This window comes from Chlamydomonas reinhardtii, chromosome 13, assembly GCF_000002595.2.
Source record: "Chlamydomonas reinhardtii strain CC-503 cw92 mt+ chromosome 13, whole genome shotgun sequence".
Taxonomy (NCBI): Eukaryota; Viridiplantae; Chlorophyta; class Chlorophyceae; order Chlamydomonadales; family Chlamydomonadaceae; genus Chlamydomonas; species Chlamydomonas reinhardtii.
The window spans coordinates 906,860-934,270 of NC_057016.1; the positions used below are offsets into that span (position 1 = coordinate 906,860).

Genomic DNA, 27,411 nt, shown 5'->3' on the forward strand with positions numbered 1-27,411 from the left:
AAGCCAAGCGGCCGGGGCTCAGGGGGCCTGTGGCCCGAGAAAACGGAACCCATCCGGAGAGCTCCATGGCGCCCTGGAGCTCCGGTCTTGCTCTCCGTTTGGTAGCGCGTCACACTCAAACTAGGCTCGCCACTGCCTTAGTTGGACTATACTGACCTACCACGTGCTTTACCTGTTGCTCCTGAGCCGCGTACTGAGCTGTCCCGGCCAAATGGCCCAGGCCGGGTAAATTAGCGCCCCTTACCGCGCCCTTTAGGAGCTCCACTTCGCATGCTGCGCCCTCCAGGAGCATAGCGGCGGTGGGGCGTAGGAGCTAGGCAGGTGCACGCTGTGAGCGAGCAGCCCAGCAAATATGTTGAAGAGCATGAAGCAGAAGTTCAGCGGAAAGAAGGACGCCAGCAAGAACAAGGACGACTCGCAGCCCTCGACCAGCGCTAAGGCGGGAGCTCCCGCTGCAAGCAGCAAGGCTCCTGCCCCACGGCCAATCTCAGCCATCCGGGAGAAGCCGCCGCTCCCAGCCATCAACGAGCAGACTCTGCAGCAGTACTACGCGGAGCCCCTGCCCAGCTTCCGGGATGTCTCGCCAGCGGAGAAGCAGTATCTCTTCGTGCAGAAGCTGCACCTGTGCAGCTTCGGGTTCGACTTCGCGGACCCCACGAAGCACGTCCGCGAGAAGGAAATCAAGCGGCAGACGCTATTAGAGCTGGTGGACTACGCCAACTCCGGGGCTGGAAAGTTCACGGAGGGCGTCTCGGAGGATATCATCTACATGCTCAGCAACAACCTGTTCAGGACGCTGCCCCCGGTCCGGAGCCATGGCGATGCAGAGGGCAACTACGACGCGGAGGAGGAGGAGCCCAGCCTGGACCCCGCGTGGCCCCACCTGCAGGTGCGTTGGTCCCTTGTGGCCAGTCAGGGCAGGGCTTTGCTCGCGCGCGGGTCGGCATGTCGCGCGAATTTTTCGCTGACCCGGTCCCCGTCCCCCTACCAGATCGTCTACGAGTTCCTCCTGCGCTACGTGGTGTCCAATGACACGGACGCCAAGATAGCGAAGAAGTACATCGACCAGCAGTTCGTTCTGAAGCTGCTGGAGCTGTTCGACTCGGAGGACCCCCGGGAACGCGACTACCTCAAAACGATCCTGCACCGCATATATGGCAAATTCATGGTGCACCGGCCGTTCATTCGCAAGGCCATCAACAACGTCTTCTACCGCTTCATCTTCGAGACGGAGCGGCACAACGGCGTGGCGGAGCTGCTCGAAATCCTCGGCAGCATCATTAACGGGTTCGCGCTGCCGCTGAAGGAGGAGCACAAGGTGTGTGCATGGCTACATTGTGGTTCAAATGACTCGTTGGAACTTAGGACTGTGCACAAGGCCTTGCGGGCGTGCTCTTAACGTCCTATTCTGCCTTGCATGCGTGCAGCTGTTCCTGCAACGCGCGCTGATGCCGCTTCACAAGCCTAAGTGCGTGGCCATGTACCACCAGCAGCTGGCGTACTGCGTGACGCAGGTGAGAGTAGCGCCTTTCGACTCGGTTGGGGACCACATGTCGACTGCGCGAGTAGCTCACGTCTGGTTCATTGCTCGCAGTTTGTGGAGAAGGACTCGAAACTGGCGGAGCCGGTGCTGACGGCGCTCTTGAAATACTGGCCAGTAACAAACAGCCAAAAGGAGGTGCTGTTCCTCGGGGAGCTGGAGGAGATCCTGGAGCTCACGCAGGCGCCAGAGTTCCAGAAGGTCATGATCCCGCTCTTCCGGCAGCTCGCGAAGTGCCTAAACAGCCAGCACTTCCAGGTGAGGCGCGCGAGACAGCACCGGGCGGTTAGGTGTAGGGACCAGGGTTGTGGGGCCGGTGCGAGCGTGTGTGGACTGGCCAACGCGCACGCGTTCTACCCGGACTGCGTTGTGCTGTGTTCGAGACTGTCTGTTGACTTGTGGAATGGGACAAAGTGTGCGTGTGCTCTGGACCAACTGGACGCTCAGCCAGCCGTGCACAGCCAGCGGCCCCATCAAACCGCAGCAAGGCAGGCGGGTTCAGGATGGCGGCGCTGAGACATAGCCTTGTGGGCCCGCTGTCTGCTCAGAAGCTCGGAAGTTGGGGACTGGGGTGACTCAGCCGTGCTGGTGGCCCAGCTATGCAGCGCAATTGAACGGGCGACACGACGAATCTTGGAAGCACAGATAATCGCAGCTTCACCAGCAGCAGCAGCAGGAAGTGGCGCTGGCTTCGGCGCAGTGGTTGCCGCCGCTGCACGCATATTGATGCTGCGGCGGCGGCAGCGTGCCGCGCTTGGTGACAGCACATAGAAGCGTCTGGTTGCATCGTCTCCGTGCCCTGCAGCGGCCACTATGTCTGTTGATGCTACTTGTCGGCTGCTAACCACGCACGCCTCATGTACTTTATGCGCAGGTGGCGGAGCGCTCGCTGTTCCTGTGGAACAACGAATACATCGTCAACCTGGTGGCGCAGCACCGGCACCAGCTACTGCCCATCCTGTTCCCGGCGCTGGAGGAGAACACCAACAGCCACTGGAACCCGGCGGTGCACGGCTTGACCTGCAACGTGCGGAAGATGTTCCAGGTATGTTTGCCCCTAGCTGCCGAGTGGGTTCGAACATCTCAATGCATGTGCACGTGGAGGGACGCTGGGGCATCTCTGCGGACACAAGCTTGTAGCCCTGTGCGAACGGGTTGGTTGGCCGCAGTTTGTGACAATTCTTGTATGGTCACTTGTGAACCTTGCAGGAGCTCGACGAAGCGCTGTACGAGGAGTGCAAGCGCAAGTACGAGGAGGAGCAGACGTCGGAGCGCGCGGCCATGGAGACGCGGGACCGCAAGTGGGAGTACCTCCAAAAGCTGGCGGTGCAGAAGAGCAACGGGCGGTGAGATGGGCGGTGAGAAGGGCTGTGTGAGCAGTGCTGCGAAAGCGAGGGCTGTTACAGCTACAGGGAACTGAGACACATGATGGGGCGTTGAAGGGCGAGTTTGTTCACGCTCCGGCGAGAGCGGTTTGAGGGTCTGCGTCCCACAGCAAACGTGAGAACCACTAAATGTGCACGGTGCCGCGCGCGGTGCGGTTATCTGCTTTGGTCAGCGCCGAATGCTGAACATGTGCGGTCGCAAATATTCCTGCAGGCCGCTCCCCGAGGTCAAGCCGCTGTCCGCACTGCTAAGAGTATAGTGCGCACGGCAGCGTTGGCGGGCCATGCAGCTTGCTTAAGCCGATGGGCCAGCGCGGCGCGCTGGTGGCGGGCAACTGGTGGGTTGGCCGGCGGTGTGCGGGTGCGCCGGTGCCTGCTGGGGATTCAGGGCACGAGGACATCGTCCGGCGCCGGCTAAGCCGACCCGGGCATTTTGCGAGCCCCAGCGGGAATGCTTGCGCACGGCTACTTGCACGCTGACCATTCAGCATGCTGGCCGCAAGCAGGTGCCGCACTGTGTGCGGGTGGCTTGCCCCTCGAACTGTGGACGGGTTTGGTGCCGTGGGAACGAACATGTGCTGCGATCGGCTCAGGGCTCGATGTGGCGCTTTTGTGTGCCCATGTTGTGTGTTCTGTAGTAGGTTGTTAGAGCGGTTACTAGAGCCGCCGTTAAGAGCTTCAATGAGCGCGTGTTGCGCCTCACACCCACATGGGGCCGGCACTAGCGTGTACCAATAACTGAGTGCATTCCGCGCCTGTGTGTTGGTTTGGGCTGCCTGGCGCTTGGGTTTGTGTTTGGTCGACAGCCGATGGTGAACGGACGTTGGCGGCAAACACCGTTGTAGTTTCAGGAGCGCATGCAACTCACTCGCATGTGCAAGCATGTCCGCTTCAAAGGAAGGGCGGAAACCATGGAAATAGGGGTAGGTTAGGGATACACATCCGCACCGGGTCGTTTGGACACCAGCTAGGACTGTCGGATGAAGATGTGGTGTGGTAGCTCGTGTAGCGAGCGGACACAGAGCACGGGGGAGGAGGCGTTGGTGCACAGTGGACCTCCCGCTCAAGGAATGAGAGCACGAGTGCACGGGAAGGCCTTCCCCGGCGAGCTCAATGGAGTGCCGACTGCGCGAATCGACCAGTGCGGCTGCGAGCCTGAACTGTTGCATTTGGTGGAACACAGGAAGTGGGCCTGGACACTGGCGTGTGACACCGCACTAGCGCTGCCGCGGCGGCGTTGACGGAACCCTATGACGGGACATTACACTGCCAGTGCCGCAGGCCGGGCAGCAGTGGAGGCTAAATGCGAAATGCTCTTCTCATGCTATATAAAACTGTGTCTGCTGCAAACCGCTGTGTAGTGAAACGTGCGCCTGGGGGGGGGCAAGGGCCGCTGCAGCTGCAGGACGGGTATGCATGCTGGCTGTAGTCAGGTCTGGGGGAGGTGTTGCGGTCAGCCTGCTGCTGCCAGCTGCGCAACAGCTACAGCTCGCAGGGCACTTCACCCTGACGGCAATAAGGCTGGAAAAGATCGACGGTGCTGCCAACCAGCGCTTTGCACGGCATACGGTACACGCGCAATTTGGGGGTCTCTGGAGTCGGCAGTTCGGCACTCCGGTGATATGGATGCGAATTACAATTGAAGGGACAGTCCGACAAGCACTCCGGTGATATGCAAGTTGCCCTGCGACAGTGCGACTCCGTAGCTCGATGCATACCTTGTGCCCTTGCGCTTTCTGTGCTCCCGTGCTCCACTTCCAGCGGGCTCCCGCTGCCCCTGCGCAGTTTGACCGTGCTGCTGTTGCCCACATTGACCGCGCCTACTCAACCAGGGGCACCCCGTGGCACCCCTGTTCTGACCTACCGGATTGATGGCCGCCGCGGGCTCCAGGCTCCAGCAGGCCCATGCGCCCTGGCTGCCTGGCACGCACCAGCACGCACACGCTCATGACGCATGCGGCTTACGCCACGGCGTAACATCATTGCTCAACGAGGGCAGCTTCATGCCGCATCCCTCCGCGCCCGCGCTAGGATGGCAATCTGGCCCTGCTAGGCCCTGGCCCTGGGGTTGGGCCCAGGGCTGGCACGCAGGCATGCACAGTTGCAGGCTGCAGTTCGAGTACCAGTAGCTATTGCGCAGTAAAGGAGCGGGCAGGGGGGCGCATGGAAGGGCCGCGTCGGCAAGACGAGGCTGGTGGGTGCCAGGCAGGTGCTGCACAATGGAGCGCCACCGGGATGGGAGTTCGAGCGCCGCTGCCGGTCGCAATGTGACTACGCTCAGTGCCGTTTATGTGTTATGAAGTGTGCATTGTGTTAGGGATACACAAGTGACTCAACGAACCACTCGCGAAGCACGAAACAAGGCTGCGCATTTAGTGCGGCTCACTCCCGCCGCCTCAGAGCAAGGACAGTTTTGGTCGCTAACGGTTTACTCTTAACTACTTGACTTATTTGGTTGGCAGCTTGCCCTTTAGTTGTTCCGCAATTAGGGTCGCCAGCAGACGATGAGGCCACCGCTACGAGGAGGCGGCCGTGGCGGGCGTGATGGTGGTCGTGGTGGCTTTGGTGGTCGCGGTGGCGGTGGACGCAGCTTTGGTGGCGGACGCGGTGGAGGTCGCGGCGGTGGAGGCGGCTGGCAGGACTATGGTCCTCCCGAGAGCGTTGTTGAGGCTGGCCACTTCACGCATGCATGCGAGGGCGAGGCTGTTGTAAAGCTGACCAACGAGAAGGTAAGCGGCTTGTGCAGTTTTGATGAGGAACGCCATGTGCGACTACCAAACTGCACATGCCGACGACGAGAACCAACTTGTTACCCGCAGATTCCCTACTTCAACGCGCCCATCTATCTGGAGAATAAGACACAAATCGGCAAGGTGGAGGAGATTCTGGGCCCCATTAACAAAGTGGTGAGTCGCCCGGTCCTGCCTCGAAACGCCCCAGGCCGAGGGTGCTGGGCCGCTCGTAGCGGGCGTCTGCGAGGGGTCGGGGCGTTATACGTGGGTATAATGACGCCTTTCAGAGATTAAGGGAGCGTAGCAGGGTTGTGGACGAAGGAGGCAGCAAGTTGCCTCAGGCGGGAGAGCGCGGCAGTAGCACATGCCTGAGGCCGCAACCGGGATAGCCAGGACCTGGTGCTGTGGGCAGCAATGCGGTTGCACTTCAAGCTGTAGCCGCAGTACGCATACCGTGCTGGTTGGGGCTTCGACAGCCGACATGCTTGGGGCCTCTGTGGATGGCGGAGGCTCCGGGGGCGGCGATGGACAACGCACGAGGGCCAGGGCAGTAGGCAGCCTGGGCGATGCGGCACCTGCACCCGCACCACCACCGGCTACCCAGCACATATGCACCACCCTGCTCCCCACCCCCGAGCCCACCCTGCACCCACCACGACGCCCCTTTCCTCACTTGCTCCCTCCTCTCCTCGTCTCCTCTTATCCTCCTCATCCTCCCCGCTTTCACAGTACTTCACGGTGAAGATGTCTGAGGGCGTTGTGGCCACCAGCTACAAGGCCGGCGACAAGTTCTTCATCGACCCCATGAAGCTGCTGCCGCTGGAGCGCTTCCTGCCCAGGCCGAAGGGCGCTCCCGCGCCGCGCGGTGAGACCTGCTGGCGGGAACGGGGGGCGGGGCAGCAGGGAAGGCGGGGAGAGCAGGGAGGGAGGGCAGGAGAGGGCGGGGAAATGGGGCATGGCTTCTACACGGTCCTGCACGGCTTGCCAGTGACACGCGACACTCACCGCCGCCTGCTCTTTGCTTGGTGTGATACGGCTGCAGGTGGCCGTGGCGGCGGCCGTGGCTTCGGTGGCCGTGACGGCGGCCGCGGCGGTGGCCGCAGCTTTGGTGGCCGCGACGGTGGCCGCGGTGGTTTCGGTGGCCGTGGCGGTGGCTTTGGCGGGCGTGACGGCGGTCGGGGCGGCTTCGGGGGGCGTGGCGGCGGCTTCGGGGGGCGTGGTGGCGGCTTCGGTGGCCGCGGCCGCGGCCGGGGCTAAACCTCGGGCTTTCGTTGACGTGACATCATAGCTGACTACCTTTCGGGACACATATGAATAGCTGTAAGCATGTATATGGCGGCGAGGCACGGCTTCACAAGTCTAGAACCGCCATTGCTGGTGCAGCTTCCCTCGCGTTCTTTGGTTTGGCACGTGCGCTGCCGCAAGCTTTGCCGGGTGGGCAATGGGCGGAGGAGCGCATGGCACACGGCGTTGCGTCAACGCTCGTGGGGGCTTTTGTCCATGTGTGCACTTGTCCATGTGTGCACGTTGCGTGTTGCGACGTTGACGATGATAGGGGGCACGAAGTGGGTTTGACCTGCGGAGACGTGGTGCTGCTGTGCTCCGCTCGCAGGGTACGGGGAAGAGATGGGGTTCGGGATATGCTTGCTGTTGGCGCGCGCACGCGCTGCTGTAGCATTTACAGGACTGATTGAAGCGCCTGAGTCTTGACGTCGTGGCACGGATGCGTCCGCCGCAGGTGGATTCAGCGCTGGCTCGCATAGCCCTTGGCACCTGACTGACGGGTACGTGGATGTGACGAACGCGCGCACGGTGCTGACTAGTTCGCAATGATTTGGATGGCGACTAAGAGGAGAATGTGGTGTGCTGGATGGCGTGATGATGACCACAATGATAGGGCAGTTGCTGGATGCGAAAAGGGTAGGCACACGCAGGAGGAAGGAGACGGATGCGCCACGGCGCGCCATGGGCATGGGAGGACTGGAGGTGGCATGCGCCATCGGCTGGGCTGCGGCCCTACTTGTAATACTACACAAGAAGCATTTTGCCTACATAACAATACATAGCCTACAAGTGCGTTTGCTGGCGTGCTCCGTGGACTCGTCTCAGCAGCGATGCTCGACCCTGTGCTATCTTTGCAGCGGTGGCTGGTGCTGGTCGCCGGCCTGCGCATGCTAGCAGGTGAATTCGATTATATGTCGCGCATGATGCTGACTGACTTGGATTTCCTATCTCGGGGGCGTTAACGCGGGGCGCGCTGCGCATCATGCAGTCGTTATCGGGATCTTCGCGCCTAACAAGCTGAAGAGTCAGGTCTTTGACAGGCGCCCTGAACTCGGTAAGTTATTTGAAGTGCGCTGCTCGTGGGTATCTATGGGATCTCCTGGACGTCTGTCAAGCTTGGAAATTCGTCTCACACGGCGATGCCGTCGTTCGCAGTGACCCCTCTGCTCGGGCGCCTGTTTGCCACCTGGACGCTGATGACGTGTGCGCTGTGCCTGGCTTGTGCGCGCGACCCGTCCAACAAGACCGTGTACCGTGAGTTGGGTGTGGGAGGAAAGGGGGGTCTGGGTGGGCGAGGGTTCGGGTGGGGCACGCACACCTGCTCTGGCTGCCACGCCCATCGACTGAATACGGCAGTGCGACTCGCTTGTAAACGCTGCCGCCGATTTGGGCTTGGATTGTGTCAAGTTTAACTGTATGCAGGCTTGCTCCTACATCCTCGCCCAATGACGCACCTGGACAGTCCCACACGTGCGCATTACACACACGCAGACGCGTGCCCACGATGCCGACCACTCCCCCTCCCTCACTCTGACGCAACAATCACACCTATCCCTTGCTCCCATGCTTTTATCACATACACGCACACACAGTCACCACGCTTTTCTCCTTCGCGGTGGCCCTGGCCTTCTTCCTGGGCGAGCTGCTCATCTTCAAGACGCTCTCCATCCGCGGCGCCATCTCGCCCATGATTGTGGCATGTAAGTACGGCACATTGCGTAATGCTACAGAGGCAGTACGGCAGGCACGTCGTGCGGCTGTGCCGCACTGGGCAGCTACGGCAGGAAGGCTGCGGCGGTCGGGAGGAGGCAGTGTGATGGATCGAACCAAGTGGCCAGGAGTGCGGCACGCAGGGGTTCGGGTTGGTCGTGGGGTGGGGGTGGCGTTGTCAATCAGACCTTATAAACAACATGAAGCGGGGTGGGGAGGCGACCAGTCCCAGCTTTTCGAGGGGGTGCATGCCCGAACTTGCTAACTTGCAGGGCCCCTACATACCCTCGACCTCAGGGACCTCACAACATTGTGTGTCTCATCCCCTGCTACAGCCATCTCCACCACGTGGCTCACCCTGGGCCTCGACTTCTACACCGGGAGCAAGTAGGCGCCGCGGCGTTGGCTGTAGCCGGCACGCCCCAGGAGGTGGCAGTAGCAGAGGAGGCGCAAGGGCGCGGCTGTGGCACAGGCAGGGCAGGGCGGACAACCTAGGTGCTGCTGTGGCGACTGCGCCAGAAGCAGGACGCAGTCAGTGCCGTCGCAGCCGCCGCCGCCACTGCCGCCGCCGCAGCAGCAGCAGCAGCAGCTGGCGCCATTTGGGGCCGTTGCGGGCGACAGCCGGCTGCCCTTCGTCATAACCGTTGCGGAGGGCAGGGGATGGGGCAGCGGCAAGCAGCGACAGACCATGCAGTTGCCACGGGTACGAGTCACTGCCATCTTCTGCTGCCCTATTACACGGGGCAGGGGACTGTGGGCAGGGACGCAGTGGGGATGGTTCTTGGCCGGTCCTAACCCGGGGGCAGTGCATACGATATAGGCAGGGGTTTGTGCGGGTGATGGGGTAGCCCGGGCGCGACAGGTGCTGTGGTGCAGGCGCGCCACACTTGACAACCATAAGTCTTTGGAAGGATTGCCAGCAAGGACGCAGGGCCTAGCACGTGTGACCGAGCTTCATCATACAATTCTCTGTAGTGCAATGGCGGTACTGAAGCATTGAAGTGTTCAGGGCAACATTCCGGTATCAAGGCCTCGCGATGGGGCATGGAGGATACCAGGCGTGATGCCGTTCCTATCGGATGTGCACGAGTGCATTCCTGTGGACAGTGGTTGTGCGGCACCGGTGCACATGATTGTATGTCCGATGGGAGGAGGAGGCCGTCAGTTTGGTAGGGCCGTACGTGTGCATATCCGTGCATGGGCTTGAAGCGTGAGGCTCAGGGAAAGTTCTCACCCACTGGGGCTGCGCCGATCAAGAGCGAGCGGTTGACCGAGTCAAAACTGCAGATTGCTGTTGTTCTGGGCAGTCAAACTGCGTGTTGCGGCGGGGGACATCCTAAGCGGCTGCATATGGATGCCGCACGGGTGCCTGCGGCCCTGTAAGCAGGGGTCGTATCTTGTTTTTGGGGTAATGTCTAGCTCCAGGCAAAAACGCCCCGGTGGCCGCCGTCTTTTGTCTGGGCACATGGCGGTATGGGGGCCTCTCCATAGGAATTGGGGCAAAACCCGCCCCAAACCCGGGCCAACAAAGTCTCGCCCCAGACATTAGCCCCCGGGAGGAATGTCTAGGAAACGGCCAAAATGGCCAATTAATGTCTGGAGACATTAAGATAGGAGCCCTGAGCCTGTAAGCTGCTTGGTGGCTAGAGCTGGCCCCTGGCTCCAGCCTATAACACGTACGGTACGCTACGTACCGTGTCAACGTGGCTTTTGGGTTCGGACAGCAGCCCAGCTGGGCTGACTGTGATGGAATTGGCTGGAAGTGGTAAATCTTGAAGGGGAAATGGATTTCCTGCCCGAAACCCCCCGACTGCCCGAAACGTCCCGCTTGCCACCTGTGCACAGCCTGGCACTCGGCACGCGCACACGCCCGCCCCCCGTCGAAGCCTGTCGCTCCGGGCATACCATATACCATATGACATGCATGGAGCGACGTGAGACTACAGCCATACCACTGGCTGCACTGCGTTGCGCCGCCTGACAGCTGCGGCCGGAGCTCGCTTAGAACGACTTGGCGCTCCTGAACGCATGCACATGTGCTCGCCAGCGGAAAGCGCGCTGGCGAGGCCCAGCCTCGTATGCAGTATCCAGTGCATCATTATCAGTATTGCTCTATGTCACGCGCGAGACCAAGCGGGTCTCTGCTTTTCGTCCTCATTGCGACGATGTACGTCCTGCAAGCACCTTATCCCTGACTTTGGTCGCGTATGTTCGGTATAGTGCACGCACTCCTTGCGCATTAAAATGGCTACTCTTCAGGCTAAGAGCCGCGCTGCGGCCAGCTCCGCTCGCTCGGAGAAGGCTGTCCCGGCGAGCTTCTCGAGCGGGTCCTTCCGTGGCCAGGCCGTGGCTCGCCCCGCTGCCACCCGTGCTGTGCGCTCGGTTGCTGCTCGGTAGGTGCTTTTAGCGTGGAAACGGGGCTTTTGGTGCGGACCCACGACGAGGACCCCTGATCGGCAATGACCATCTGTCCTTCTGCGTGCTCGCAGCTCTCGTCGCGCCCAGGCCGTGAAGGCGATTATTGAGGCGCCTCTGCTGCGCTATGAGCCGGCCACCAAGGCCCGCACCAGCTCGGTGCTGTGTAAGTCGGGGGACAGTTTGTTCCGTTTGGGAGGGAAAGCTTGCGGAATGAGGCCGCGACCACGCGTAACGGGCCCGATCTCTTGCATGCACGTTAATGGAAAGGGCGGGTCGAGAGGGAAAGCGCTCGGCGAAGCGCTGGGGTGTGGTGATTGGCACTCGGGGTGTGCGCGAAGGAGCGGACGGTGACGAAGCGGTCCTGCCGCAACACCTCCTCGCGGCGGTCACGTCGAACGCTGAAAGTGACACAAAAAGATAAATATCATGTTAATGGCGACGCCTGGTTTTGGGTCGTGTGCTGTCCGGGGGGGTCAGGGTTGCGAGGCCGCGGCCAGCTCGAGACGCGTCGAGGAGTCGTGCCCAGCCTCCTTATGCGCTGGCTGCTGCTATGTGCTGTCAGACCGGGAGCAGGACCGACAGCCACGCGGCGAAGTCTGCTCATGTGCACCAGTGGCATAGGGAGATTCTTGCGCGTGTGGCGACGGGCAGGGGCTGCGTGCCACCCCGTACCAACGCTGCCGCACCCGGCGCCTCTTCATCTCTTCTGGCTCCACAGCACCGAACCCCAATCCTTAACCTCCGTGACCACATCAGCTCTTGTGACCCTGACCCTCGCCCCATGAGAGCATTACGGCTCTTGTCACGGTCAAACCCGCCATCGCCGCTACCCCCGCTCCACCTCCCTGCACCCCACCCCTCTCACGGCCTCACTCCCCCCTCACCCCCTCGCCCACCATCCATACACAGCCATCATTCTGGGTGGCGGCGCCGGCACCCGCCTGTTCCCGCTGACCAAGTCGCGCGCCAAGCCGGCCGTGCCCATCGGCGGCGCCTACCGCCTGATCGACGTGCCCATGAGCAACTGCATCAACAGCGGCATCAGCAAGATCTACATCCTGACCCAGGTGGGTGAGCCGAGCCGGCACGAGCGTGCCGTACCCGTGTCGGGTGGCCGGGCGGGAGCGCCCTCGCGGGAGGGCGATGGCGCAGGTGGGCTCGTACAGGCCCTCTTGCTACGCCGGCCGCGGCAACACGGCAACCGAACACGGGAATGTGACCTACCACTTGCCCCCACATCCGCACCGCGCTGCCCTGCCCACACATCTGTGCCACACCACACCTCACCTCACCTTCGCACCGTCACTCCCAACCGCCCCACGCCACCCCCGCCACATTTCCTCCCTGCAGTTCAACTCGACCTCCCTGAACCGCCACCTGGGTCGCGCCTACAACATGGGCAGCGGCGTGCGCTTCGGCGGCGACGGCTTTGTGGAGGTGCTGGCGGCCACCCAGACGCCCACCGACAAGGAGTGGTTCCAGGTGGGGTCGTGGCCAGAAATTGAGCGGAGTGCAGGGAGGGGGGAAGGGAGGGAAGGCAGGGGGCGTGTCTGTATCAATCCCACATAAAGCGAGAGGGGGTTTAGCCGTTCATGAAAGACGGCTGGGCAGGCAAGGGGGGAGGCAGGCAGGGTAGGGAGGGAGGACGCAGCGAGGTGGCTTGGGCTTGGGCTTGGGGATAGGGATGTGCGGGCATGGAGATGCGATGGGACCGCGAACTCGTTGAGGGCATGCGGTGGCGAGAGATCAGGCAGGTCGAAGGTAGCAGGTGGGGTGAGGAAGGCGCGAGGGGCCAGAGCTACAGATACAGAGCTGAGCAGGTTACGAAATGGGTGCGGCTGCGTGCCTGGGTGGCTTGTGCCTGAGGCGAGAGGCGCGGGAGACGGGGACACAGTTGGGCGGGCGCAGCGGCAGCAGCAGCGGCAGAAGCGGAGCGGCACGGCCTGGGGCGGACGACGAGCCTGTCCAGCGGTTGCGTACCATGAGAGTGCATCGGGCAACCCAGGGCAGGCGCTGGCATTCGGCGGGGAGGCGCCGCCTTAGGGGCTGCCCCGCCACTCGCCAGTAGTGGGCTGCAGCAGACAGGTGCTGGGTCGGGCCCGGGACCAGGCGGCAGGGCAGGACAGGAGCCGCACCTGCGCCGCCAGCGGCTCCCAGGGTTCAGACGTCGCGCGGCGGCGTGCGCCGCTGGGACTGGCGGACGCGGACGGCCTGCCCGCACCAACACCCAGGACCGAGAGCAGCAGCAGCGGCAGGAGCAGCGGCAGCACCGGGCCCCTGTCAGCAGCCCTACGACTGTGGCCGCCGTGCCGGAAAGGGAGGAGGGAGGGAGGCAAACGGAGGGCCAGCTGACGGCACAGCCGCTTAGTCTCTGCCGCCCTGGCCCCGCGCCCGTGTCCTTTGCCGGGCCGTTTACACAACACCCACTGTTTCTGACTCGGTAGTGCCCGGGATCCCGCCCCTCTTCGTCTGCGGTCTTCCGTGCATTCTGTACCGCTTTCCCAAACATCCTTGCAACCCCTGCCCCCCCCCCCCGGTCTCCCCGCTGCAGGGCACCGCCGACGCCGTGCGCCAGTACAGCTGGCTGCTGGAGGACACCAAGAACCGCGCCATCGAGGACGTGCTCATCCTGTCGGGCGACCACCTGTGAGTGATGCGGGTGCGGGGGTGGGGCTGATGTGGGTTGGAGGTGCAGCGGCGATGGGTGTGGGATCGAGGGTGGGGGCGGGGGCCTAGGGCTGTGGGCTGGGGCTGGGCTGGGGACTTGAGTTTGGTGGCGTGGGGTGACTAGCAGTCAATTGTGTGCGCGGTGTCTCATCACGGCAGCTGAACGTTGTTTGGCTGCACAGCGGCACGAACGGGGTTTGGAGGAGTGGCATGGACGCCGGCCTCAGCTTTGCCTAAACAAAACAAAACAACACAACACGAAACAGGTACCGCATGGACTACATGAAGTTCGTGAACTACCACCGCGAGACCAACGCCGACATCACCATCGGCTGCATCGCCTACGGCTCGGACCGCGCCAAGGAGTTCGGCCTGATGAAGATCGACGAGAAGCGCCGCGTGACGGTGAGAGCGAGAGATCGAGCTGCGTTCGGAGCTCACCAGGCGCCCCCACCCACAGCCAGTGCCCGCAGCCCTAGCCAGGCCGGGTGGCGCTGTGCACCGTGGGACATGCGTGTGCATCATCGCTTGCCTTGCCTGCCTGTGCGCGCCATCCCACCTTGCCCCGCTCCCCTGCCGCGTCGCTGCCTTGTGCCTCCCAACAGTCGTTCGCGGAGAAGCCCAAGACCCAGGAGGCGCTGGACGCCATGAAGGTGGACACCACCGTGCTGGGTGAGCGGGCTGGGGTGGGAAGGGCGGGGTGAGAGGGCTGGGGTGGGAAGGGCGGGGTGAGAGGGCTGGGGTGGGGAGGGCGGGGTGAGAGGGCTGGGGAGGGAAGGGCGGGGGAGGGCAGGGCTGGGGAGGGCAGGGCTGGGGAGGGGGCAGGGCTGGGAAGGGGGCAGGGCTGGGGAGGGGGCAGGGCTGGGCGGGGGAGGGCGGGGGAGGGCAGGGCGTGTGGGTGGTAGTCAGGGTGCGAGGCAGGTGGAGAAGGCCGTGATTTGGGGGGCAGGCAGGGGCAGGCGTGTGTGTGTTGGGCATGGGTGCGGGAGGGTGGGGAGGGCGGGAAACCCTGCCGCCGTGGTCGATATATGATGGAAGGCAGGCTGGAAAGAGGCGTGGGCATGGAAACGGAAGGGGCTAGATGCGGCGGAGGAGTGTAACCGACGCCGCCAACACCCCCCACCCCCGATGTGCAACATTTTAGGCCTGACCCCCGAGGAGGCTGCTGAGAAGCCGTACATCGCCTCCATGGGCATCTACGTGTTCAAGAAGTCGGTGCTGCTGCAGCTGCTCAACGACAGCTACGCCAAGGTGGGTGCGGGGGGAGTTGCAGGGGTTGAAGGGGAGGTGGGGCGGTGGCCTGGTGGGGGAGCGGGAGGATACGGAGGTGGAGGCGGAGCAGCAGCAGCAGCAGCAGCCTGGGGTATGAAAAAGCACGCGGCAGTGGAGGTAGGGGTGGGGAGGGCGCCTGGAATGCACCACCAGCTCGACCCATTATGTGCCCCTCCCCCAAACATCAACAGGCCAACGACTTCGGTGGTGAGATCATCCCTTCGGCCGCCAAGGACCACAACGTGGTGGCCTACCCCTTCTACGGCTACTGGGAGGACATTGGTACCATCAAGTCCTTCTTCGAGGAGAACCTCAAGCTGTGCCGCCACGTAAGAGTGATGATGAGGGCCTCAGGGTCAGAGGGGCACATGGTTGGCGGCGGCAGGTGGCACATACGTCGGCGCTGGCACGTGTGCTTACAGGGCTGTGGGGCTGTCCTTGTGTCCTGCTAGTGCCTTGCTGGGGCGTTTTGAAAAGGAAGTCCGCCTTTCTTCACACATACACCCACACGTATACGGTGGCCCCACTCGCTGTAACAATTCTGTTCCAACGCCGCCGCCACTGCTGCTCCTCCCCTCCCTCCCGCACCCCACAGCCCGCCACCTTCGAGTTCTACGACCCCCAGTCGCCCATCTACACCTCGCCGCGCGTGCTGCCGCCCGCCACCGTGCGCAACTGCAAGGTGACGGACGCCATCATCGCGCAGGGCTCGTTCGTGTCGGACTGCACCATCAACAACGCCGTCATCGGCATCCGCTCCATCATCGGCCAGAACTGCACCATCCAGGTGGGCGTGCTTCTGTGTTTCGAGGGTGGGGGACGAATTAATTGATTGGCGCTTCGTCTAAAACCTCCTGCAGACTCCTGCCCGGGTTACGAACGGGTTACCTTTGAGGAGTGGTGTCAACTGGCGCGCTGCCGCGAACCCCTTCCGACCCTGCATGCGGCACTGGTGTTCACACAGACGAGTCTTATCCTCAACTGCTGTGACCAACCGAGCACCTAACTGTTTTCTTATGGCGTGTTCACGACTCCTCCTATTTGTATCTCCAGGACGCCCTGGTGATGGGTGCCGACTACTACGAGTCGGACGACCAGCGCGCCACGTTGCTCAAGAAGGGCGGCGTGCCGGTGGGCATTGGCGCCAACAGCGTCATCACCAACGCCATCATTGACAAGAACGCCCGCGTCGGTGGGTAGCGCAGCGCTGGGCCATGTTGGGGACGCCTCTGTGGCAAGGCGCGGCCGGGTCCCGCTGCGGCCACCGCTTCCGTTGATGCCGTGCACGGCCGTGCCTTTGGTTGGCTGTCTACGGGCGCACACAGGGACAAGCTGTAGCTAAATGTCGCCTGCAGACACGCCGCTACGGTGCTGTGGAGGTGCCTCACTCGTGCTGTTCGCCGCGTCCCACCACTGCTTCCGACCCACCACAGGCAAGAACGTCAAGATCGTGAACAAGGAGGGCGTGACTGAGGGCACCCGCGAGGCCGAGGGCATCTACATCCGCTCCGGCATCGTGGTGATCGACAAGGGCGCCCTGGTGCCCGACAACACCACCATCTAAGCGCTGGGCTGCAATAGCTGAGCTGTTGGCGCTGCTAGGCTAGGCTGAGCGGCTGAGAAGCTGGCAGCTGGGCTAAGCGGCTGATGGGCTAGTTAGCTAGGTGGTGCGCCGCTAGCATGAACGCGGACGCCCTCCGGTCAGACGCATACAGCTGCGGAGCGTCAACGTGCTTGCGCGCGGGCTGCACTCTTTGGCCAGCGGCGGCGTGTGGGTTGTGTGTTTCGCCATGGAACCGAGACGGACTTGACCGGACCGGGAAACAGGCAGACGCGGGGTGTGCGGTTTTGTGTGCTAAACAAAGCGGTTGTGTGTGCGTGTGCGTTTTGGATGTGCGAGCATGCAACAGCATGGCAGTGCACGAGGCATGACCGCACGTGCACTTGCACGCCCGATGGGGGCTAGCGTGCTCGCCTTCTGACTTCCGTGCCTGAGTGCGCGGGGAAGACACCGGCGGCACGCGGGTTGTTGCGTTGGTTGTGTTGGCTAGAGGCGTTGGGAGGCTTCACTGGCACTTCATGCATGGGCACGAAGCGTCCATGTGTTTTTGGAACGAGCCCTAAGGCAGCCACCTCCTTGTTGGAACGAGGTGAAGGTGGGGAGTGATTGGGACGCGGAGGCTTGCGCTGCAGTCCCACATTTTTGGCACGTCATCGTGTTGACCGGCATTGTGAGGTAGCCGTGCGGCAGGCAGGGGTTGCCCCGAGACGCTGTGCGTAGCATTCTCAGATGAGTATGGTGTGTTCCAGTTTTGGTTGCAGGGCCGCTGAGCGATTGCAGTTTTGTTGTACCTGGGCGGCGACGCAGCCGCAGGGGACTGTAGAGTAAAAGAAGGATGCTGAGTGCGTGGCTGTGATCTTGGCTGAGCGCAGGGTAGCGGGCCCGTGCTACAACTACACAGCATTGTAAGATTAGCACATGCTGCTGCAAGTTCCATGCTACAGGCGCCCTGCGAAGCGCGAACTGCGGAGGCTGGGAGCCCAGGGCCGCCGCAGCGCGGACTTGCAAAGGGCTGCAGAAAACCCACACGGCCGGCATTGGCCCTGCAAGGGGGCCGGACGCGGCCGTTAGAGAGCACTCAGGTCACACACATCGGGACTACGCTTTCCTGCCCCTTGCCATGTTCCATCACGAGAGCACTCAGGTCATGCGGTCGTGCAGAGGGCATCTGACAGCTGCATCTGCGGGCCGCGAGGTCCGCCGGGGAGTCCTTCGCCAGGTCGGGGGCAAGCGAAATCCACCTTTTGTCACGGCATTAAAGATATTACCGTTTATAATACAAAGCTTCGCTCTATTATCAATTCTCATCATCCTAATCCTCTTAAACCTGGACACACCTGGACAGTATCCTGGGGCCCGTGCAAAAACTGGCCGCCCACTTCCTGACACTATTTTCCCCATACTAGTGCCTCTCATTGGGGGCATTTTCGAACTTGAAATGAATCCCGCCGGGTTCCTGCCGGTGAAGCCCCTTCCTCTGTGGGTGGTCGCGTGCGGCCAAGCGGTGGCTGATGTAGTCAAGTTCACAACTGGTAGGCCAAGGAAAAACCTGTGTCCTGAGCGATGTACCGTGTCTTGATAAGCCTTCAGGATGACCTCGCTTTTTGTTGCCGAGAGTCGGTCCGCTGGCCGGATCCGCTTGTTCGCCGCCCGCTTAAACCTTGTGACATAATAGCCTATGGGCAGCGCCTGAGGGTTTGAACGTATGTGCACGCTGGCCCAAACAACTCGTCGCAGGGATGGAGGTCCCTTACCAAGAGGGGCTCATGCTCATCGTGAGGTGAGGCAGGGCCTTACCCATGACACAGGACGGGGTGTGAACGACCTATGAGGGGGCGGCCGCACTGGGAGGAGCTTTTGCCTTAGTCATACGCTTGCACTTGACGAGCACTTCTGCTCCCCACATGCAGCACGATCGTGATGATTGTCTCCATTGTCATTTGGATCGTCATCGATGCCGGCAACCGAGCCGACAAACAAGGTGCGCGCAGGGGGGGGGGACGCTCTGATGCTGGAAGGGAGGAGGTGTTCAGGGCTTGGGCCGGCAAGCCTAGGCAAGCCCTACGCAGCAACCCTCTCCGGGCTCCCGCCGGGGCTTCCCTCCGGGCTGGCCAGGCCTCACTCGCGTGCTGCGCTCCAAGTACCCAACCGCTGTGCCAACTCCCTCACTCCATTCCTTCCTCCCACCCCACTGCTGCAGCCCACCAAGCGGTGTTAGACGCAAGATTACACCCACGGCCCACCAACGCCACCTCCCGACGCTCCTTGGATCTGGAGCGCCTGACCGAGCTGGCGCGCGCCGCCGCGGCCGCCGCCAATGGCCGGGATGGGGGCGGCAGCACCAGCGGTGATTTGGCTGGGGATGGTGGCGCAGCATACAGCTCTACGGGCGGCGGCAGCGGCGGCTCGGCTTACACAGAGAAGCTGTATTTCCGGGAGGGAGCTGGCGGCGGTTCGCTGCGCAAGCGCATGCAGCAGCTATGAGGAGGAGCAGGAGAGTGATGGGCATGGGTTGCTGTATGACTGTCGGGCGTGGGGTACAAGAGAATGTACGTGAGCAAGATACCACACGGAGAAACGACGGCGAGGGGTGTTTGGCCGCACAAACGCGCCCTCCGTGTCATGAGTCCCGCCGGCCAGCGTCCACCTGCGCCTTGGTAAACGAGTGCGCTGCCCGCCTCAATGTGAGGTATAGCATGCGCTAACAGCTAGGATCAGCGCGAGTGCGGCCCCGGCTTTGCAGCGCGGCCGCGGCACCCGCGGCACCCGGTACGCGCCTTGGTCGCCGGGAGCTCGGTCGGCTGCAGCCATGGGCGGAAGCGATGGGTGGTTACCGGTATCAGCAGCAGCTGCATGAAGCTGTTGAGGTTTCACGGATTTAGGGCTATGTACAGGGCGGCTGGCGGACTGAGCATGGCTTGGAAGTGTAAAGAAGGAGCTTGCTGAGGCAGGGTGTTAAGTAGAAGCGCTGTACCCCGTTGAGCGTTACCAGGAGGGTGTCGCAGCACAAATCCGGGCTTCGGACGAGATTCTCGCAGCTATGAAGGAGTCTCTTGTGCGCAAGCCAGTTGGTAGGCACGGGGCTGTAGGGATTGGGGGCACTCACGTGTGTGTGTACGTAGGCGTGTCGCTGGGTGCGCTGTGCGGGGCGGCCGTGTCAAGAGTTCCGGGACACCCTGGCCACTAATAGCAGTGAGGTGCGTTTTCATGTCCCTGTGAACTGGTAGCCTAGAGCTTTTGGTGGTTGCAGGGTCCGCCACGTGCGTACAGTAGGTTGCCGCATGAACGGTGCAGGTTGTCAGTGCCAAGTGTACGGTTCAGGTACTGTCAGTGAATTGCACATTGGACTGCATCACTTCAATATAAGTGGTGTGGTACGAGGTGTGTTTTCTGCCGGGTTGCGCTGCCTAGTGACCACGGCATTGTGGTACCTCAGCGCGCCACGGCGCCGCTCAAATGTCAATGCACGTGCAGTAAAGGAATGCCAGGGACAGTGCTAATACCGTATACAGGTATACTGGAGCGCCACCGGATGCAAATGAATCAAATGATGTGTCTGTGCGTGTTATGGAGAGTCTGGGTCACCTTGCCTAGGGGCCACGCCCGCCCTCATTTTCAGGAGTAATTCGGGAACTGTACCGGGAATGTACACTGTCGAAGAAAGGGTAGGGCCTTCCCCCGCGTGCCTTCCCTACCTGACACCGTGCCAGTGTGTCAGTGATGCTTACAATTGAGACCGAGGGGACTGCGCCAAACGCGGATGGTCACTGTGTCCTCTGGACAGCGCCGACCGCTGTGCCTAACTGTAATTCATCCAATCTCCGCCTCTCATACAATCCGCTTCCACCTATTTGTAGGCACCTACATGCAGCGAAGCAAGTGTATCGTCAACTACTGTGTTCCCAAATCCCCTCGTCTGCTCTGCGGCTGCCTGACCTTCAAATTACGTGCGTCCTGGAGTCTTTGCATGACCCCCTCACAGCATTTCGGTTGCGTAATGCCTTCTCCAACACGCCATTATAGTTCATCTTCGTCAACTGGTTACCGTGATGTCATTTCATGGCCGTCAGCCACGCTACACAACAACAACAGGCCCGTCACAAACGCAGTCCTGTGTGCCTACCACCCAAAACCTTGCAAGGCCCTGCAGCAGCAGCATCAAATTCCTACCCCACATCTACCTCCACATTGCCAATTGTGTGTCCTCCAGCTCAGGCGGTCAGCACAGCCTTGCATGTACACCCAGGTATCATTGGCACACGTCAGCATGCGCCATCCACCCGCCACCCGCCCGCTCCTACATGTACTGCCATGCACCTGCAGCATACTACCAGCAGCCAAGTCCTGTGGATTTGCAGCCCCACACCACTCTTCCAGGTCTCTGGTAACCGAGTATACCCCTGCCGCGGCAGCCAAAGCCTGCAGCTGCACCCGACTAGCTAAGGCCAAGTTGAGCTAGACTCCAAAACCTTTACAGTGCACGGACGGCTCTGATAGGTACTGGCAGCATTGGACCTGAAGCAAGGAAGCAGCGATGCCATAATTAGCGAGCGGCAAGATTGATGAGGGGGTCAATCGTCGGCGTAAATGTTCGCGCATAGTACCGGTATCACTCATACGGCGCTGCCTCAGGTGGTCTCCCTGCGGTGCGCCCACTACCCGCAATGACAGGGCGACCCAGCGCCCCGCACCAATGGCACCCTGTCTGTGCCCCACGCTGTGCCTCACAGCATCCTTCGCGGCCCACCCCAACACCGCTACCAGCCACTCACCAGTGCTTGTATCTCCTTTGCACACTTGCGCTGGTCGTAGTCCTTCGCAGCCAGGCAGCTCTGCAAGTCAACCGACAGACATGGCCCGTATTGTGTTGCCAGCTGTCCCCAATCCCATGCTGTATCAAAGCCCATGCTGCTCCAAGTGACCTTGCTAATCGCATGATTTCATGCTCCTTGGCGCCCAGATCTTGCGTCGCCCAGGTGCGCCCGCTCGCACCCATACCGTCCACAAACCCGCGGCCGAGTCACGGAATGTGCTTGCGCCCTGGCGCCCGCGCCCACACAGCTTGCAGAATGGATTCCGGGCGCACCTGTATAGCGCACGCCGCTAGCTTGCAACCAAACTTTGGATCCGGCTGCTGCACGTCACACCGCATGCGAGCGGTTGGACTGTACGGCTCGCCTGGCGGTTGTGGCGGCAGCAGTTGGTCATGCGGATGAGGGGATGGATGGGATTCGGAGGATGCGGCTGCAGATGCGGCTGGGGTGGTAGCCTGTTACATGATGGGAAGCATGGTGGGAAAGCATGGTGGGAAAGCATGGTGGGAAAGCATGGTGGGAAAGAGTGATCAGGGCGCTGTGAGGTGTGCGGAGGCAGAACACGGGAGAGGAGACGAGAGGCAGCCACGCGCCGGCTGGACTACATGGCTGAGACCAGCAATCAGGGCTAGCTGCTGTGGCTAGCTGCTCCATTGAGAACTCAAGGGGTTTGGGTGAAACGCACATCTATCCCAAGCCAACTGTCGCAGCCCCTGTATATATTGTCTGTGAACCGCCGCTCCCACCAATAAAGAAGCAGGGGCGCCCTTCTAGCCTTTCCGTTACGGCAAGTCGGGCAGTTTCCCGCGGGCCTAGCTATGCGGCCGCCGCCTCACCTGTTGACCTGTGCCAGCTTCCCCGTTGCCAGGCGCTGGAGGCATTGCGGCAGTGCTGCCCAGCCCTCACTACCGCTGCGCAGTTTAACACCCAGTCCGGCGCGGCGGAAGCCCTCCGTTCCGGTCTCCGTTCGAGGGTTTGCGAAGACACGCGGTGCAGCGTGTTGACCCTGTCGCAATGCCAGCCGGCGAGCTCCCGGCTTATAGCAGGAAATGATATTTGGAGATGATAATGAGGTGACAATACCTACGCAGCACGTATAGACCGATCGCCTAGCAGTGTCAAGGCCTTTCGCGGTGACGAAATACGTGAGTGCAAGGTGCTCAACTATTCGTGCATGTAATTTGGGCACGCTAATGCTTTCTGTATGCAGTATGTACCAAAATAGTGATGAATGTGCACGGTAAGGCACTTGGGGCCCTTGACCGCTGCCGCCATGCAGTAAATACACACTGCGCCCCCCAGCAACCCGCTAGAGCCCACGCGGAGGGGCTAGCACCCGCTCCCGATGCGAGCGCAGCACTCGGTCACTGGACATGGATGGGTGCAAGATCAGTTGGGACTCTGCAGATGCCACAAGTTCAATGACCTGCATTGATGGGCATTTTATTTGGACGAGACGAACCCGCCGCCACGCAGCCATCAGCAACCCCGGCCCCTTGCCAGGATGCGCCACTGCGTCGTGGTGCTTGGCAAAACGCAACATGATAAGCAGCCTGACAGCTGCCACGGAAATTTACACATCCTGTTGCGGCCTTCCGTGTGTCTGACGCACATCAGACGGATTCGCCCCTGCCGCCCCGCCCCCGCTGGATGTGCGATGGGACAGGGTTACCCCACCCCCGCTGGATGTCGCTTCGCTCCTGGGGCTCAGCAGCCCAAAACTGTGAATGCATGTCACAGACCAGACACACGGCCCCACTCGCTCCCACTTTTGTACAGCACTTCAGGACGTGCCGAGCAAGGAGGGAGAGCAGGAGTGCAAGGAGCGAAGGAGTTTGAAGAGGAGAGCTCCTCTCACCATGGGGAGTACAGACACCTTTTGACTTGCCGCCTGCCTTCGCCCTCATGCTGCAGCCGAGTCGCTATCCATCACGCTCGTAAGCCGTGCCTCGATCTCATCCACCATCTCCATGCACGCGGCCCGCACGCATGGCAGGCATTGCACCAGGGGAGGGACGGAGGGTCCTCCCCTGCATTGCACACGCCAGGGTGTGACCGGCCAACGGCCAGGGCAAGTGGTAGGCGGCGACAATCCACACCTCCCCACAGTCGGCATCCAATGCGTCATGCAGGGTTTCTGCGTCATGGCCCCGCAACGGGTGGGCCGCCATGCCCCCCGCTGGCTGCTCCTGCTCGGCTGCTCCTGCTCCTGCTCCTCCTCTTCCTCCTGATCCTGCTCCGCTGTCTCTCCTTCGCCTCCTGCAGCCCCTCCAGCTGATCACTTGATGACTCCTCGGCCGCATCTGCACCGCCATCACCATCGATCGCCGTCACCGTCACCATCATCCCCCACACCGCCATCACCGCAGCGGATGTTGGTGGTGGTCCCAAAGGCCGTGTGAATTCCTCCGCCGTCAGTGTACAGCTCGCGGTGCCAGCCGCATGGATCACGTCCGGACCGCCCCGCCACCACACGTGAGTTCTCCACGCACGCTGCCGCGAACCGCAGTCAGGGCAATAAGCTTGCGCCGCTGAGCCAGCGGCAGTGAGCGCACCACTTGACCGCGTGACCGTGGACCTCAAGCCCCGCACGAAGCCACGTACGGTACGGCATCGGCTGCGACAGCCGCACGGCGGTGCGGCTTCGGAAGTGGGTGGCCAGGTGCGGCTGAGCAGGCGCAGCGTGCATGCCATCTCGTTGGGTGGCAGGGGCTGCGCGATGCCGCCTAGGAGCTCTAGAAGCTCTGTGGCGAGGCCCGCCAGAGCGGACGGGTGGCGCCGGGTCCTGACCACCCCAACCCGATCTGGCCGGCACGTGGTCAGCGCGCTGGCGGTTGGCGTGACTGCGGCCGGCAGGCAGTGGGCGCATCCATGCAGCCACTTGTATAGGGACGCCAGGGGCAGCGCGTGAAGCAGCCAGCAGGCAGGAGAGGCGGTGGCCAGCACCTGCACGTGTGGGAGGTCGGGCCAGGTCAGGCGGCGCCAACAATCCAGGATGCTACGGCTGCTGCAGTATGGCAAGGCTATGCTGTCGGCCGCTGTAGCCAGTGTGCGTACGGTACCTGTGTTGGCGGCCAGTGGCGGGCCAGGGCTGCCGGCGGCGCGCGAGGACAGACGGGTCGGGCGCAAGCCCCTCATCAGCCCCTCGAAACCTCACCCGCTGGCACCCGTGGGCTGCTGCAGCAGGAGGTGGCGGTGTATGTGGGCGGCGGCCGTGGCCAGGCGGCGGCAGTGTTGGTGGCGGCGGCAAGGGCTGGTTGGTGGCGGCGGCGGCCATGGCGCCCATGATCTCCGTGATTTCCATACACACTATGGTAGTAGTCATTGCCGCCAATTCACAATACTACCATTGTATTACTAAGTAGCTTCAAGGGGGCAAAACGCAAAGCGCCGCACAGAATCGGCGTGTCTGGATCCGCTCATACGCGCTGCATACTGTTGAGAGAAGGCCGGAAGCGCGACGAGGACGGTATGGCGCCCCCTCGCCGGGTCCCCTCAGCGGTGCTGACCAGGGGCAGGGTATGGGCACGCACGTGTGTGTGGGGCTGGGAGCAGGTTACGGGCAGGCTGTGCCCATTCGAGTACTCCTCCGATGCGTGTCAGGCAATGTCTCACGCAACCAGCAGCGTGTGTGTGTGGGGCTCGCCGCAGTGGTTGCGCCGGCCCAATGCCGACCGCTTCGGCCTCGTCAGGGCTCCCACCGGGCTCCCACCGGTTTCCGCATGATGGATGGCCATGCCCCACTCTTCTTGGTCGGCGTCAGGCAGCCGCTAATCTGTAATTCAATAGCCGCTACAGCTATAGTTCACGCACTATTTTACTATCTACACCAACAATATGCTCTCTAAGAGCTCGTGTATCGGCCCGGTATTAGCAAGGGGCCCCTGAAGGGCAGAAGACAGTCGCTTTGGACCCGACTCCGCGCCAAACAGCTGAGCGAATTAGCGCATAGCCATGAGCTCCCAGCAGCAGGTGCCGCGCTTTCAGACGCTCAAGTTCCTGGGGAAGGGCGGGCAGGGCTTCGTGCAGCTAGCGTTTGACGACGTGCACAAGCAACGTGTAGCAATCAAGTAAGTCTTTGAGCAGTTACGCGCTGTTGAGTGTTGGGGGTCGGGTTTATTGGCTCGTCGGGCCAGCCGTCTAGCTCAGCTCGCCAGGAAAATACTTCATACACTGTTATTGCTAATTGATGGGAACATGGGATTTGCTCTATGGACTCAGGGCGACATCTTGTTGTTTGCTGACGATTGACGACGCGTCTTGCGCAACGGGTTGAATGCTGGCATACAAGTACATGTACTCAAATCTGTTCGCCTTTGCCGGTCCATGAATGTGGTTACTCCGCGTGACTGGAGCCGATCTTTCATTGGCGCGCCCTCAGTACGCCCCTCACTGCACAGCACGTCCTGTGTGGCAAACTTCGCCCCAAAACCCTCCCCCCAGCCACACCGCTAGCAACTTGTAAATGACCATTTGCACACGTCAGGATATGCCCCACCCCGCGGCACGGCGCGCTAATCACACGTGCACTGGCATGAATGAAACCACACCTGGGCTTGGCTGGTCATTCCCGCCTGCCTCTGTGCCACTAGCCCCGTACGCAAGCACAGCGCCCAAGCCGAAACCCATTGTCCCGCTTTGTTACGCATGCATGACACACATGCTGGTTGTGTTCTGTGCAGATACATCGACCGCGGCTGGAGCCGCGGGTTCTACAAGTATGTGCTGCGCGAGACACTCAACCACCAGCAGTTGTCACTGTGCAAACACCCAGTGAGTTTGTGTTGCTAGCTGTCGCGGAGATTCTGAGCTGTACACTCCGAGCTGTATAACGGAGGGACATTGTCGTGGTAGCGATTACTGTGCGCTGTCGGGCTGGGCGGGGCGGGCCGCAGCAGCAGCAGCAGCAGCAGCAGCGGCAGTTCAGCGCGCTTCACATGTCGGGGCGCCGCTGAGTCGCAGCGTTGGGGCATGTCCGGACTGCTGGGACGGGTAGAGATGCTGACAGGCTGTAAGGGGGCACGGGGGCAGGGCGCGAAGGATACGAACGGGCCCCGGAGTGCGAGGTTGACATGCGACACCCGCACGCACCCGGCACTGGTTACTACAGTGTGGCAAAGACGTGAGCATTCACGGGCACGCGCGCGCCCGCGCGTCGCAATCCTCTTGACTCCCGGCATGCTTTTGTCGCTGTCTGCCTGCCTGCCTTTTACCCATCTGGCCACCCCACGCCACACCTGCCACACCCCACCACGCATCTGCCGCCCCCTTCCCCCCAAGTTTGGAATTGGAATGAACTACCCCTCCCCCGCACACACACCCACACACCCCAAACAGCACATTGTGGAGTTCCACGAGGTCTTCCTCACGCCCTCCTACCTGGCGGTGGTGATGGAGTACGTCAACGGCACCAACCTGCAGCACTACCTGGAGGTGCGTGTGTGTGTGTTGGGGGGGAGAGTGTGTGTGTGTGTGTGTGTGTGTGTGTTGGGGGGGCCGGAGAGTGTGGGGGGGGGAGAGTGGGGCGGGAGGGGAGCATGTGTGGGGAGGGGAGTGTGTGTGTGGGGTGTCGTAGGTGGGGTTATATTCATGATTAAATAAGAAGTGAACTGGGGGTGGGGATGGGGGCGTTGGGGGTTATCCAATCCCATCGTGTAAACGTGTATTGGCCAGGGGAGTAAGGACTGGTTAGATTGGGTCCAGGGAACACGTAGCGTCTGTGTCTCTCCGCCTGTCCCCATACCCTACTCTTCCACCACCACCACCACCATCGCCCTATCGCGCTGCTCGTCTTTGCCATACCCTCCTCTTTCCCAACAATAGCTTCTGCCTCTACCTTCACACCACACTCACACTCACACTCACACTCACACTCACACTCACACTCACACTCACACTCTCACTCTCTCTCTCTCTCTCTCTCTCTCTCTCTCTCTCTCTCTCTCTCTCTCTCTCTCTCTCTCTCTCTCTCTCTCTCTCTCTCTCTCTCTCTCTCTCTCTCTCTCTCTCTCTCTCTCTCTCTCTCTCT

The 27,411-nt window shown here is 61.7% G+C and overlaps 7 protein-coding genes across 7 annotated transcripts in view; 6 read left to right on the forward strand and 1 right to left on the reverse strand.

Moving 5' to 3' along the window:
* The first annotated feature begins 123 nt into the window (after window positions 1-123).
* CHLRE_13g567800v5 (uncharacterized protein) lies at window positions 124-4,630 on the forward strand. Its single transcript, XM_001693393.2, has 7 exons — window positions 124-889; window positions 992-1,318; window positions 1,428-1,514; window positions 1,595-1,798; window positions 2,415-2,585; window positions 2,750-2,886; window positions 3,140-4,630. The coding sequence occupies exons 1-7, from the start codon at window positions 353-355 to the stop codon at window positions 3,183-3,185; spliced, it is 1,509 nt and encodes a 502-aa protein (XP_001693445.1). The 5' UTR covers window positions 124-352; the 3' UTR covers window positions 3,186-4,630.
* Window positions 4,631-5,237: 607 nt separating this feature from the next.
* Window positions 5,238-7,695, forward strand: CHLRE_13g567850v5 (uncharacterized protein). Its single transcript, XM_043069316.1, has 4 exons — window positions 5,238-5,654; window positions 5,745-5,831; window positions 6,387-6,522; window positions 6,700-7,695. Exons 1-4 carry the CDS (start codon window positions 5,430-5,432, stop codon window positions 6,912-6,914), a joined length of 663 nt encoding a protein of 220 aa, XP_042917291.1. The 5' UTR covers window positions 5,238-5,429; the 3' UTR covers window positions 6,915-7,695.
* A 52-nt stretch (window positions 7,696-7,747) lies between these two features.
* On the forward strand, window positions 7,748-10,294 carry CHLRE_13g567901v5 (uncharacterized protein). The gene is made up of 5 exons (XM_001693394.2): window positions 7,748-7,838; window positions 7,930-7,995; window positions 8,097-8,195; window positions 8,534-8,641; window positions 8,987-10,294. The coding sequence occupies exons 3-5, from the start codon at window positions 8,138-8,140 to the stop codon at window positions 9,040-9,042; spliced, it is 222 nt and encodes a 73-aa protein (XP_001693446.2). The 5' UTR covers window positions 7,748-7,838; window positions 7,930-7,995; window positions 8,097-8,137; the 3' UTR covers window positions 9,043-10,294.
* A 473-nt stretch (window positions 10,295-10,767) lies between these two features.
* On the forward strand, window positions 10,768-17,490 carry CHLRE_13g567950v5 (uncharacterized protein). The gene is made up of 12 exons (XM_043069317.1): window positions 10,768-11,044; window positions 11,141-11,232; window positions 11,979-12,136; window positions 12,420-12,551; window positions 13,621-13,715; window positions 14,003-14,141; window positions 14,342-14,408; window positions 14,881-14,987; window positions 15,200-15,337; window positions 15,604-15,795; window positions 16,062-16,200; window positions 16,442-17,490. The coding sequence occupies exons 1-12, from the start codon at window positions 10,896-10,898 to the stop codon at window positions 16,570-16,572; spliced, it is 1,539 nt and encodes a 512-aa protein (XP_042917292.1). The 5' UTR covers window positions 10,768-10,895; the 3' UTR covers window positions 16,573-17,490.
* Window positions 17,491-17,867: 377 nt separating this feature from the next.
* Window positions 17,868-20,390, forward strand: CHLRE_13g568000v5 (uncharacterized protein). Its single transcript, XM_001693396.2, has 4 exons — window positions 17,868-18,101; window positions 18,307-18,349; window positions 18,480-18,550; window positions 18,770-20,390. Exons 1-4 carry the CDS (start codon window positions 18,008-18,010, stop codon window positions 19,051-19,053), a joined length of 492 nt encoding a protein of 163 aa, XP_001693448.1. The 5' UTR covers window positions 17,868-18,007; the 3' UTR covers window positions 19,054-20,390.
* A 1-nt stretch (window position 20,391) lies between these two features.
* CHLRE_13g568025v5 (uncharacterized protein) lies at window positions 20,392-22,597 on the reverse strand. Its single transcript, XM_001693651.2, has 4 exons — window positions 22,220-22,597; window positions 21,656-21,838; window positions 21,342-21,401; window positions 20,392-21,084 (listed from the first exon to the last, which is right to left on the reverse strand). Exons 1-4 carry the CDS (start codon window positions 22,262-22,264, stop codon window positions 21,025-21,027), a joined length of 348 nt encoding a protein of 115 aa, XP_001693703.1. The 5' UTR covers window positions 22,265-22,597; the 3' UTR covers window positions 20,392-21,024.
* A 2,610-nt stretch (window positions 22,598-25,207) lies between these two features.
* CHLRE_13g568050v5 (uncharacterized protein) overlaps window positions 25,208-27,411 on the forward strand; it is an 8,072-nt gene continuing 5,868 nt past the window's right edge. The window contains exons 1-3 of the mRNA XM_043069318.1: window positions 25,208-25,453; window positions 26,066-26,156; window positions 26,721-26,816. Coding sequence (XP_042917293.1) covers window positions 25,338-25,453; window positions 26,066-26,156; window positions 26,721-26,816 — 303 coding nt within the window. The 5' untranslated portion in view covers window positions 25,208-25,337. The remainder of the gene's footprint in view (window positions 25,454-26,065; window positions 26,157-26,720; window positions 26,817-27,411) is intronic.

Bases quoted from the DNA above. Each gene is read 5' to 3' on its own strand.
- CHLRE_13g567800v5 (XM_001693393.2), top strand. From the start codon at position 353: ATGTTGAAGAGCATGAAGCAGAAGTTCAGCGGAAAGAAGGACGCCAGC. The intron at 890-991 runs GTGCGTTGGTCC...TCCCCCTACCAG, and splicing joins CCGCGTGGCCCCACCTGCAG to ATCGTCTACGAGTTCCTCCT. The intron at 1,515-1,594 runs GTGAGAGTAGCG...CATTGCTCGCAG, and splicing joins TGGCGTACTGCGTGACGCAG to TTTGTGGAGAAGGACTCGAA.
- CHLRE_13g567850v5 (XM_043069316.1), top strand. From the start codon at position 5,430: ATGAGGCCACCGCTACGAGGAGGCGGCCGTGGCGGGCGTGATGGTGGT. The intron at 5,832-6,386 runs GTGAGTCGCCCG...CCGCTTTCACAG, and splicing joins TGGGCCCCATTAACAAAGTG to TACTTCACGGTGAAGATGTC. The intron at 6,523-6,699 runs GTGAGACCTGCT...ATACGGCTGCAG, and splicing joins GGGCGCTCCCGCGCCGCGCG to GTGGCCGTGGCGGCGGCCGT.
- CHLRE_13g567901v5 (XM_001693394.2), top strand. From the start codon at position 8,138: ATGACGTGTGCGCTGTGCCTGGCTTGTGCGCGCGACCCGTCCAACAAG. The intron at 8,196-8,533 runs GTGAGTTGGGTG...ACGCACACACAG, and splicing joins GTCCAACAAGACCGTGTACC to TCACCACGCTTTTCTCCTTC. The intron at 8,642-8,986 runs GTAAGTACGGCA...CCCCTGCTACAG, and splicing joins CTCGCCCATGATTGTGGCAT to CCATCTCCACCACGTGGCTC.
- CHLRE_13g567950v5 (XM_043069317.1), top strand. From the start codon at position 10,896: ATGGCTACTCTTCAGGCTAAGAGCCGCGCTGCGGCCAGCTCCGCTCGC. The intron at 14,142-14,341 runs GTGAGAGCGAGA...GCCTCCCAACAG, and splicing joins ACGAGAAGCGCCGCGTGACG to TCGTTCGCGGAGAAGCCCAA. The intron at 14,988-15,199 runs GTGGGTGCGGGG...AAACATCAACAG, and splicing joins TCAACGACAGCTACGCCAAG to GCCAACGACTTCGGTGGTGA.
- CHLRE_13g568000v5 (XM_001693396.2), top strand. From the start codon at position 18,008: ATGAATCCCGCCGGGTTCCTGCCGGTGAAGCCCCTTCCTCTGTGGGTG. The intron at 18,350-18,479 runs GTGAGGCAGGGC...CCCCACATGCAG, and splicing joins GGGCTCATGCTCATCGTGAG to CACGATCGTGATGATTGTCT. The intron at 18,551-18,769 runs GTGCGCGCAGGG...CCACTGCTGCAG, and splicing joins CAACCGAGCCGACAAACAAG to CCCACCAAGCGGTGTTAGAC.
- CHLRE_13g568025v5 (XM_001693651.2), bottom strand. From the start codon at position 22,264: ATGCCTCCAGCGCCTGGCAACGGGGAAGCTGGCACAGGTCAACAG. The intron at 21,839-22,219 runs GTGAGGCGGCGG...ATCATGTAACAG, and splicing joins AAGCTGGCACAGGTCAACAG to GCTACCACCCCAGCCGCATC. The intron at 21,085-21,341 runs GTGAGTGGCTGG...TCCTTGCTTCAG, and splicing joins CAAAGGAGATACAAGCACTG to GTCCAATGCTGCCAGTACCT.